The sequence below is a fragment of the Periophthalmus magnuspinnatus genome, chromosome 18 (assembly GCF_009829125.3).
Source record: "Periophthalmus magnuspinnatus isolate fPerMag1 chromosome 18, fPerMag1.2.pri, whole genome shotgun sequence".
NCBI lineage: Eukaryota > Metazoa > Chordata > Actinopteri > Gobiiformes > Gobiidae > Periophthalmus > Periophthalmus magnuspinnatus.
The window spans coordinates 285,114-296,448 of NC_047143.1; the positions used below are offsets into that span (position 1 = coordinate 285,114).

Genomic DNA, 11,335 nt, shown 5'->3' on the forward strand with positions numbered 1-11,335 from the left:
TCACTGGACTCTCTGGTCAGGACTAGAACCAGGAAGTACTTCACACATGTGTCCTGTGGCTCCTGTGGCTCAGTCTCTGGCTCCTGTGGCTCAGAGACTTTAAAGCAGCTCTGTGTGAACAAGTCTCAGGTCTAACCCAGGACTTCAGGTCGTCCTGTAGATGTGACTCAGGCCTCGACTTTGACTGTGTTTAAATCCAGGCTCAGTTCAGTTTAGCTGCTGTGACTCAGAGGGTTTTATTCTGCCTGATATTCTGATTATTTATCTTTTGTGTGTGTCCTTATTCTGTAAAACTCTTTGAATTACTTTGTGTATGAATTGTGCAGTACAAATATTCCATTGAGTAATCTAGAGATCTCTCCACGCTCTCTTCAAACCCTCTTTACAGTTAGTAGTAAGAGTCTGTACGAGGCTCCGCCCACAAGTCTACATCACCCACGCTCCACACGACAATCCTCCATAAATACACAAAAACACGACACAAACTGTGCACTATGACGTGACAAACCTGGTGTGATGTGCAGGAGTTTCATTAGTGCGATGCAGCTGAGTGTGATAGTGCTCTGAAGGGGGAGGGGCTTAGCACAGAGAGCAAAGAGAGGAGAGACTCAGAGCGACAGAAACGAAAGTGAAAAAGTAAACTCAAAGTAAATACTCTTCTTTATTAAAATCTTTATTTTGTTTTAATTGAAATGTTTTTGTTTTTCAGATGAAGTGTTGTGTGTTTGTGTTTGTGCTGCTCGTGTGTGTGCCAGCCCACAGCGCCCCCATGCCCCCGCATCAGGTACTGCAACACACAACAAACTACTGCAGTCACAAAGTGCTGCAGTGAGGGAAAAGTACTGCAGTGGGGGAAAAGTACTGCAGTGATGTAAAAGTACTGCAGTGATGTAAATGTACTGCAGTGATGTAAAAGTACTGCAGTGATGTAAAAGTACTGCAGTGATGTAAAAGTACTGCAGTGATGTAATAGTACCGCAGTGATGTAAAAGTACTGCAGTGATGTAAAAGTACTGCAGTGATGTATAAGTACTGCAGTGATGTAAAAGTACTGCAGTGATGTAAAAGTACCACAGTGATGTAAAAGTACCGCAGTGATGTAAAAGTACCGCAGTGATGTAAAAGTACTGCAGTGATGTATAAGTACTGCAGTGATGTATAAGTACTGCAGTGATATAATAGTACTGCAGTGATGTATAAGTACTGCAGTGATGTAATAGTACCGCAGTGATGTAAAAGTACTATTAAAGTATTAAACTACTGCAGTAACATAAGTACCGCAGTAGTGTTAAAGTACTGCAGTAAGTACTACAGGAGTATCATTACTGTCTTCTCGTTGTTTCTCAGACTCTCCGCTCCAAACTCGGCGCTCGTCTCTCCGCCTTGGTCCTGGCCCCGCCCCCTTCCCATGACATCACAGAGGGTTCTGCAACAGGCCCCGCCCCCTCTGCACACGCCGCACTCCGATTGGCCCAGAGCTCCCGCGCTGCGCTCCCATTGGCCCAGAGCTCCCGCCTGCTGCTCGACCTGGTCCAGGGGCGTGGCCGAATGTGGAGGAGGGGACGAAAATCGGCGGTGGGAGGAGGAAGAGGATGTTTCGGGATGAAGATGGACCGGATTGGCTCCATCAGTGGGTTAGGCTGTTAGACAGGAGCAGGAGCAGGAGGAGCCAGGAGCAGGAGGAGACAGGAGCAGACAGGAGGAGACAGGAGGAGCCAGGAGGAGACAGGAGGAGACAGGAGGAGACAGGAGGAGAGGAGCAGACCCTGTCTCTGTCTGAAACTCTGACCCAGTGTGATTCTGCACTGAGACTAACCCGACGAGTTATAATGTTTATAACGATAAAATGACGACGCTGCCAGAGGTCACACAGAAGTCACACAGAGGTCACACAGAGGTCACACAGAGGTCACACAGAGGTCACACAGCTACAGGTTTAACCCAGAGACATCAGCACTTATGACCTCTGTGACCCCTGACCTGGTCAGTCTGACGTGATCTGAATCAGAGCAGAAAAATAAAGTTTTATATAAACTCAAGAGTTTGTCTAAAGTTTGTGACGTTTAAACTGATGATGTCGCACAGGACTCAGGAACATCCACCTCCTGGAGCTCCACCCACAGACCTACCCCACCAACACAACACACAGGACTCAGGAACATCCACCTCCTGGAGCTCCACCCACAGACCTATACAACAAACACAACACGACTAGACACTATGCTAATAGTTACTATGCTAATAGTTACTATGCTAATAGTTACTATGCTAATAGTTACTATGCTAAAAGCCTCTATGCTAATAGACACAAGCAGAATAACAAAACATGTCTACAACTCCATATAAAACATTATAAACAGGAGCAGGTGTGTGTGTATAAATCTGCACGTACTCCACATCCTCATAATCCAGTACACAGATTAAAGTTATTTGCACTATTTCTTTTCTGTAATTTATTAAGAAACAATGTTTGTTTCTGTAATAAAATGATAATTTAAACTGTTGCATAATTCTGAGATGTTTTTTGAAGGATAAATTTTCCAGCCTGATAAATTCCAGCCAAAATCCAAGATATTTATAAGTGTCGACTCTTTCAGTGGATGTGACATTTACCATGTAAAGATGTAACTTGTAACTTGCACGTTACTTAAATGTTTGTTTTTTTAAGAAAAAAATCATATAGTTTTATTTGCAGTTTAAGAATTATGAGGGAGTTTTGGATTTCATTGAAATGTTGTAGTTTTAAAAGCTCCTGACCAGCAGAGGGAGCAGTTGCACAACATATAAATGCACATAAATGTATGAAGCTTTGTCTTCAACTGTGACCAATACAATTAACAGTAAAAAGTAGGGGGCCCAAAATTGAGCCTTGGAGCACTCCTTCACTTAAACTTAAACCCATCAGTTTCCACAGCCTGGGTTCACTTTGAAAGATCATTTTGGATCAATCACACGAAGTCGAATCCAATCAGCTTCAGACGCTTCAAGACGACTCCACGATCCACTGAAACAAAAGCTTCAGTTAAATAAACAGAGACACAATCTACAAACGTCAAACGGCTGAGGACACGTCAACTTCTGCAGTGACAGGACTTTTCTGAAACACGACTGAGAAGATTCACAATGGAGCATTTATTTAAATAAACTAACTCCAACTTTCTGTTCTGTGGAGTGGAGAGCATTTAAGACCTCTGTGTGAGGGAAAGGTCTGTGGAGTGGAGAGCATTTAAGACCTCTGTGTGAGGGAAAGGTCTGTGGAGTGGAGAGCATTTAAGACCTCTGTGTTTAGATCTGTGGAGAGGAGAGCATTTAAGACCTCTGTGTTTAGATCTGTGGAGTGGAGAGCGTTTAAGACCTCTGTGTTTAGATCTGTGGAGAGGAGAGCATTTAAGACCTCTGTGTGAGGGAAAGATCTGAAAGAGAAAAAGTGATTTTCTGCCCGAGGTTCAGACTCAACACAATCAGAAGAAGCAACATCATGATCCAAAACATCACACACAGATAAAACACACAAAACATCACACACAGATAAAACACACAAAACATCACACACAGATAAAACACACAAAACATCACACACAGATAAAACACACAAAACATCACACACAGATAAAACAGAATTTACACATGTGTATCAGCTGAATCTGATAAACATGTGATGGTAATGTCTGAACACCAGACTCTGAACACCTGATGTTAGCCCGACTTTATCCTCATGATAGCCTGATGTTAGCCTGGTATTAGCCTAATGTTAGCCTGACGTTAGCCTGATGTTAGCCCGGTGTTAGCCTGATGTTAGCCTGATGTTAGCCCGGTGTTAGCCTGATGTTAGCCTGGTATTAGCCTAATGTTAGCCTGATGTTAGCCTGACGTTAGCCTGATGTTAGCCCGGTGTTAGCCCGATATTAGCCTGATACCCTGTATGGAGTCGTTCAGTCGGCCTGTGCACACGCCAGAGTTTGTTTGATGTTGTCAGTTTTTTTAAATTAATTCCGTCGAGGTCAAACACGTTGTTCCTCTGGAACTGGACCAGACTTTACTCAAGGTTTTGTGTCCATCACAGAAGTGACACCTCGGACTGATGTAGTTTAATGTGACTGGAGCAGCAACACAGTGGACCTGTCACACGATCAGAGGACCTGTCACACGATCACAGTGGACCTGTCACACGATCACAATGGACCTGTCACACGATCACAGTGGACCTGTCACATGATCACAGTGGACCTGTCACATGATCACAGTGGACCTGTCACACGATCAGAGGACCTGTCACACGATCACAGTGGACCTGTCACACGATCACAGTGGACCTGTCACACGATCACAGAGGACCTGTCACACGATCACAGTGGACCTGTCACACGATCACAGAGGACCTGTCACACGATCACAGTGGACCTGTCACACGATCACAGAGGACCTGTCACACGACTGGACAGTGTGAGTTAAACACAGTGTGTTCATGTGTTGACCACAAATGAACCAATGAGGAGCGGGGGGGCGGGTCTTATGATGAGCAGGGGGCGGGTCTTATCCAGTGTTGCTCCTTTACTGAGGCCGAGCTGGTGGATGATTTTGCTGTGATCCTGCAGGTGGCGCTGTGACATGAGCTCAGAGGAGCAGCTCTGGATAAAAACAGAAACTCAACAAGACGAGAATTAAATGTGTTTGTGCAGCAGCTCAGAAAGAAAGAGCACCAAGACAACACGGGCAAAAGAGGGGTATTTACCTCTGTGGGGTATTAAAGAGGAGGTATTTACTTCTGTGGGGTATTAAAGAGGAGGTATTTACCTCTGTGGGGTATTAAAGAGGAGGTATTTACCTCTGTGGGGTATTAAAGAGGAGGTATTTACCTCTGTGGGGTATTAAAGAGGAGGTATTTACCTCTGTGGGGTATTAAAGAGGAGGTATTTACTTCTGTGGGGTATTAAAGAGGAGGTATTTACCTCTGTGGGGTATTAAAGAGGAGGTATTTACCTCTGTGGGGTATTAAAGAGGAGGTATTTACCTTTGTAGGGCATTAACTAACACATCACATACTTAGATCTCCATGTTTCTTTTATTGTTTTGAAAATGCTAGTTTCACTTTCATTTTTGCTCTCTGTGCTAAGCCCCTCCCCCTTCAGAGCACTATCACACTCAGCTGCATCGCACTAATGAAACTCCTGCACATCACACCAGGTTTGTCACATCATAGTGCACAGTTTGTATCATGTTTTTGTTTATTTATGGAGGATTGTCGTGTGGAGCGTGGGTGATGTAGACTTGTGGGCGGAGCCTCGTACAGTAAACTTAAAGGAGGGTTTGAATAGAGCGTGGAGAGATCTCTAGATTACTCAAACATGACTCTAAACCTCTTCATGTTTGTGAAAAGCGTTAGAACGTGGGACAAAGACACAAAAGTCGACTTTGCAGAACCTCCTCTTTAAACATCATGTGGTGCAATGGGTTAAGCGTTCGCCCACCAACGACAAGCTCTCAGTCTCATTCTGTAGACTAGTTTAATGTTTATGTTTGAACGTTAAACACTGGCACTGTTTTAGAAGAATCAACTTAAACTTAACAAAAGAAGCCGTTTCATTGGTTTGTGGTGAACATTTTGTGTCTAAGACGAGAAATAAAAACACTGCATTTCATAAAAACATTCAAACATTTGTCTCTTGTCCAAAGCAAACGTTTAAAATCCACAGTTTAAAGAGTAGAGTCCACACATGCAGCGCGTCGTTTGGCAGCTTGGAGCCGGGGTCAGAGGTCGACCTTTGGGAGCGCCGGGGTCAGAGGTCACACCAGGCTCTGAGTCAAACCAAAACTGGACTTAAACCTGGACAAGTTCATCTGAAGGTCCCAACGGTTTAGACTGTTCAAGAGCCCAGTCTCCTGGTTTAGTCCTGGTTTAGTCCTGGTTTAGTCCTGGTTTAGTCCTGCTTTAGTCCTGGTTTAGCCCCGGTCCTGGTCCCGGGTTCAGGACTTGCCCGGGTGCTCCATGGTGACCTCCTCGTCCGACAGGCCCGTCTCCACGGCGATGACGAGCGAAGCCATTGACGAACTACTCGCCATCGGCAACACATCTGAAAACACAAACACCGGGTCAGAACCAGGACTAAACCAGGTCTAAACCAGATCTAAACCAGGTCTAAACCAGGACTAAACCAGGTCTAAACCAGGTCTAAACCAGGACTAAACCAGGACTAAACCAAGACCAAACCAGGACTAAACCGGGACTAAACCAGGACTGAACCAGGACTGAACCAGGACTGAACCAGGACTGAACCAGGTCTAAACCAGGTCCCTGTGGCCCCTCTGGTCACCGTGGTCACCTGATCGTGTGTCCGTGGTGGCGGTCAGGGGGCTGTCTCTTAGCGTGTGCGTTGGCGTGTCTCGTAGCGTGTCGTGTTCGTGGTAGTCCTGAGGCAGCTCCAGACGCCGCACACCCGGGTCCAACGCCACAGACTCGCTCACGGTGCTGTCGCTCGACCCGCCGGAGACCATGGCCTCCAGAGCCCCGCCCATGACTCCACCCATGACCCCGCCCATGACTCCGCCCACACCGCCCAGGGCCAGCTCATAGTCCAGAGGCAGGTCGTCCAGGCAGTCTGCGTTTAACTGAAACACAGAGACACAAGGTCGAAACCGGGTCTGAACTGGGTCTGAACCGGGTCTGAACCGGGTGTAATACTCACGGCGATGCCCAGCGCTTTGAGGATGTTCATTTTACACATGGGGCAGGTCCTGTGGTCCAGGAGCCAGGGGTCCACACAGCTCTTATGAAACAAGTGTCTGCAGAGACAAGACAGAGGTCAGGGGGTCAGGGGGTCAGAGGGTCAGGAGGTTAGGAGGTCAGGGGGTCAGGGGGTCAGGAGGTCAGGAGGTCAGGGGGTCAGGGGGTCAGAGGGTCAGGTGGTCAGGGGGTCAGGAGGTCACAGAGTCAGGGGGTCAGACGGTCCGGAGGTGCGGAGTCAGGAGGACTAAAGAGGAGAAAGGGGGATCTGGTGGACTCGCTCTCCTCCTCTCCCTCGTGTCAGATGCCCTACCTGCAGGGGAGGAGGCGCACCACGTCGTTGGCCTTGTACGCCTCTAAACACACGGCGCAGTTGTCGAAGTCCGGCTCTGTTTCCCGGTCGCCTCTGTGGAGCGTCCGCACCTGCAGTTTGGAGATGGCTTTTTTGGCTGCGTCCCCCAGGCGGCGCTGTGGATCAGACAGTGACACAGAGTGACCTCCGGGGGCAGCGCAGAGCTACAGGAGGAAATACTGCAGTACTTTTGTCCTTAAAGTAACACCGTGTAACATTCGGGAGGCGGCCCGTCGCCTGCATGATTCCACCTTAGATACGATTAATGCCATACTGTGGAATATTACAGCCGAAGGAGCTACGTTTCCATGAAAACGAGCAGGAGGCCAAATAAGAGAGAGGTCTGTGGAGAGGCGAGCTCACCGTGCGGAGGCATCCAGCAGGAAAAACACGCCTTTAGTCTACTGTCGGCCTTAAAAGTTACACAGTGGGGCTTTAAAAGGACTTCCTCCCCCCTCTGAGATTAGGTCAGATGCCCTACCTGGTTGCGGTCGCGTGCGTTGGCGTAGCGGAAGCGTTGGATGTAGTAGAAGACGAGCCAGGCGAGCGAGATGATCATGAGCACGATGAAGGAGATGGACACGAAGACGACGGACGTGCGGCTCACGTACTTCTGAAGGTTCCGCGTCCCGATGGAGATCGCCATGGAGACGGACACGTTCCGCTCCACCAGGACGGACAGCTCGCGACCTTTGGCCTCCGGGATCATGATGGCCACCACCTCCCCCGTACCTGAGGAGCACGTGACCACAAAACAGACTCAGATCAGAGGAGGAGGGGTCAGGGAGGGGTCAGGGAGGGTCAGAGGTCAGAACGTGCACAATACTTGAACCTTAACAGGACAGACGCAACGCACCAGGATGTAGCACTAATCAGGGCAGTCGTGTGTGATATCACCAAGTACTTCTAAGGGGGATTAACTGGAACAAAGGACTGAACCAGGACTAAACCAGGACTAACACAGGACTAAACAAGGACTAACTCAGGACTAAACCAGGACTGAACCAGGACTGAACCAGGACTAACACAGGACTAAACCAGGACTGAACCAGGACTAAACCAGGACTAAACCAGGACTGAACCAGGACTAAACCAGGACTAACACAGGACTAAACCAGGACTGAACCAGGACTAACACAGGACTAACTCAGGACTAAACCAGGACTAACACAGGACTAAACCAGGACTAACACAGGACTAAACCAGGACTGAACCAGGACTAAACCAGGACTAAACCAGGACTAAACCAGGACTAACTCAGGACTAAACCAGGACTGAACCAGGACTAACTCAGGACTAACACAGGAGTTCTGTAACTTGGCTGTGGACATATTTCATGTTTACCTAAGGCAGGATTTTGAAAGTAAAGTAAAATGTGCTCATACAAAACCAGGACTAAACCAGACCAAACCAGACCAAACCAGACCAGGCTGTGGTGGAGACACGAAGCGTCAGCTCAGAGTCTCTCCACTGACTCGACTGAACCCGACAAACATTAATAACATTAATGGGTTATTAACTTTATTTGACTGAATCTGGACTAAAAACAGAACTGAGGTCAAAGGTCAAAGCCTCTGTAGAGGGTCAGTGTGACAGAGCTGTGACCGGTCACCTGAGGAAACCAGACCAGGACCACATGAGCCAGTCCCAGTCCAGTCCTAGTCTAGTCCCGGTTCAGACTGTGCACATAGTTTTCAGTCTAAACGTGACACAACACGAGCTGAGAGCTTCAGGCGCCTCAGCCCCGCCCACTCCTGATTCAGCCCCGCCCACTCCTGATTCAGCCCCGCCCACTCCTGATTCAGTCCTGATTCAGTCCCAGTTTAGTCCCAGTTTAGTCCTGGTTTAGTCCCAGTTTAGTCCCGGTTTAGTCCTGGTCCTGTTGTGGCCCTGATTCATGTTTTGTCCATGTTTGTATTTGAAACATTCCGGAGCTGGTTCAAACATTTCAACTTTTGTTTGTTGTAAACTCTGTTTTGACTCTTTAACGTGAGCTCCATGTTCCTCCTTGTTCCTCCACGCTGGGGGTGTTCTACACATATGTCTATGACAGAATGATCAGCAGTCTGAAAAACTCTTAAACAGTCTGTGACACAGACACTGAATAGTTTTGAGAGCTTTTGCCACACCCCCTTTTGAGTCGACCAATCAATGAGCAGCATGTGTCTTTAGTCCAAGGAGGATGTGGTCAAACACAGACCCAAACACTACAGCCCACCGCTTAGCACTGTGACGGGACTCACCTGGGTGGGGCAGGTGGTGGAGTGGGTCAGGGGTCACCTGGGTGGGGCATGGTGATGGTGTCGTTGGGTCAGGTGGTGTGGTCTCACCTGGGTGGGTCAGGTGCGTGTGGTCTCACCTGGGTGGGTCAGGTGGGTGTGGTCTCACCTGGGCAGGTGGGTGTGGTCTCACCTGGGTGGGTCAGGTGGGTGTGGTCTCACCTGGGTGGGTCAGGTGGGTGTGGTCTCACCTGGGTGGGTCAGGTGCGTGTGGTCTCACCTGGGTGGGTCAGGTGGGTGTGGTCTCACCTGGGCAGGTGGGTGTGGTCTCACCTGGGTGGGTCAGGTGGGTGTGGTCTCACCTGGGTGGGTCAGGTGGGTGTGGTCTCACCTGGGTGGGGCAGGTGGGTGTGGTCTCACCTGGGCAGGTGGGTGTGGTCTCACCTGGGCAGGTGGGTGTGGTCTCACCTGGGTGGGGCATGGTGATGGTGTCGTTGGCGTTGGTGGAGCCCACGTTGTAGATGACCACTGCGGAGGCGTTGAGCGCTGCCGCGTGGCGGATCTTGTCGCGGTACGTGCAGTTTCCGCGCGCGATGAGCGCGACCCACGGCCCCGCGCGCGGAGGCACCGCGAAGCGCCCGTGGGGGTCACAGGCCAAACGGTCCGTCTGCGGCAGCACCACCACCCCCCGCGCGTCCCGTTTGGGGGAGTGCTCCCCGTAGCGGCCGCACTCCGTCTTCTCCGTGCGCCAGTCCGCCGTCACCGGGTCCGTGTACGTGATGTTCACGAAGGCCGTGTACCACTCCTCCCGCTCCGCCACCGTGAAGTCCAGACACAGCAAGTGAACGAAACTGAACGACAAGAGCCACGTAGACAGCGCCAGGCTCCGGCACAGAGCCACCAGTGAGCCCGGGGCCATGACGGAGCACCGGGGGCCCGGAGCAGCGGGGGCCCGGGGAGGAGCACCGGGGGCCCGGAGCAGCGGGGGCCCGGGGAGGAGCACCGGGGGCCCGGAGAACCGGGGGCCCGGGGGTTGAGTGTGGGACCCGGGACGGGGCCTGGAGCCCGGGGAGAGTGCGTGGAGTACGGGGCCGGGGGACAGTGTATGGAGCCCGGGGAGAGCGCGTGGAGCGGGGAGGGACAGTCTAAACCGGGAGCTACTCCCCCATCTCCGGCTGGAGGCTCAGGAGCCCCCGGGGCTGGTCCTGGTGGTGCTGGTGGTGCTGGTGGTGCTCAGACTCCTCCGCCGCCTCCATCACAGAAGCTGCGGCTCAGGAGCCGCGGAGCCGCGGTGGAAACGCTCGTGGACGCGTGCGCGCCGCGGGGCCGCTGTGCGCCTCATGCCGCGCGGGGCCGGTGTAATCCCCGGTGTAATCCCCGGTGTAATCCTGGTGTAATCCCGATTTGAGGTGAGAGATGGAGAGAAATAAGAGGTAAAAGAGGCAGATCTGTGGACGGGCGCTTTGTTTTGACTGGGCCCAAAACTGCGTCCACTGCGCATGCGCACCAGCACCGGGGCGAAGCGCACAAATAAAAGTGTGACGTCAGTGAAAGCGCGTGTTTTCTGTGCGCGTGAGGCCAATGTGACGTAGGTCACGTCAGATTAAAGATCAGGGCGTCGGGTTTTATCCTCCAGTTTATCTCCAAAACGAGTTTTACTCAGAAAGTGAAAACAGAGGATTTTATTTTGAAACTCGCCGCAGACCTACTTCCGGTTTCCACTGTGAGGGACGAGCAGCGCCCTCCCGCGGCCACACGGCACATGAACACATTTATAATGAACTGGACCGCCCGAGGTCACGTGTTTGTGTCAGTGCGATTCAACTGAAAAGAAACAAATAAGAACAACACAGAGCTGTGAGGTGGAGTCTGTGAGGTGGAGTCTGTGAGGGTGGAGTCTGTGAGGTGGAGTCTGTGAGGTGGAGTCTGTGAGGGTGGAGTCTGTGAGGTGGAGTCTGTGAGGTGGAGTCTGTGAGGTGGAGTCTGTGAGGTGGAGTCTGTGAGGGGGGAGTCTGTGAGGGGGGAGTCTGTGAGGTGGAGTCT

The 11,335-nt window shown here is 50.6% G+C and overlaps 2 protein-coding genes across 2 annotated transcripts; one reads left to right on the top strand and one right to left on the bottom strand.

The window, feature by feature from the left end:
- The first annotated feature begins 714 nt into the window (after window positions 1-714).
- Window positions 715-1,648, top strand: nppcl2 (natriuretic peptide C-like 2). The gene is made up of 2 exons (XM_033984023.2): window positions 715-784; window positions 1,348-1,648. The coding sequence occupies exons 1-2, from the start codon at window positions 770-772 to the stop codon at window positions 1,645-1,647; spliced, it is 315 nt and encodes a 104-aa protein (XP_033839914.1). The 5' UTR covers window positions 715-769; the 3' UTR covers window position 1,648.
- Window positions 1,649-5,168: 3,520 nt separating this feature from the next.
- LOC117386505 (RING finger protein 150-like) lies at window positions 5,169-10,786 on the bottom strand. The gene is made up of 6 exons (XM_033983879.2): window positions 9,761-10,786; window positions 7,555-7,805; window positions 7,035-7,189; window positions 6,684-6,780; window positions 6,321-6,606; window positions 5,169-6,071 (listed from the first exon to the last, which is right to left on the bottom strand). Exons 1-6 carry the CDS (start codon window positions 10,209-10,211, stop codon window positions 5,965-5,967), a joined length of 1,347 nt encoding a protein of 448 aa, XP_033839770.1. The 5' UTR covers window positions 10,212-10,786; the 3' UTR covers window positions 5,169-5,964.
- Window positions 10,787-11,335: the final 549 nt, after the last annotated feature.

What these genes read in the sequence shown, in the direction of transcription:
- LOC117386505 (XM_033983879.2), bottom strand. Translation starts at nt 10,211, where the DNA reads ATGGCCCCGGGCTCACTGGTGGCTCTGTGCCGGAGCCTGGCGCTGTCT. An exon ending in CATCACCATGCCCCACCCAG is followed by an intron (nt 7,806 to 9,760) that starts GTGAGACCACAC and finishes CGTGCTCCTCAG; the next exon opens with GTACGGGGGAGGTGGTGGCC. An exon ending in CACCACGGACACACGATCAG is followed by an intron (nt 6,072 to 6,320) that starts GTGACCACGGTG and finishes TTGTGTTTTCAG; the next exon opens with ATGTGTTGCCGATGGCGAGT.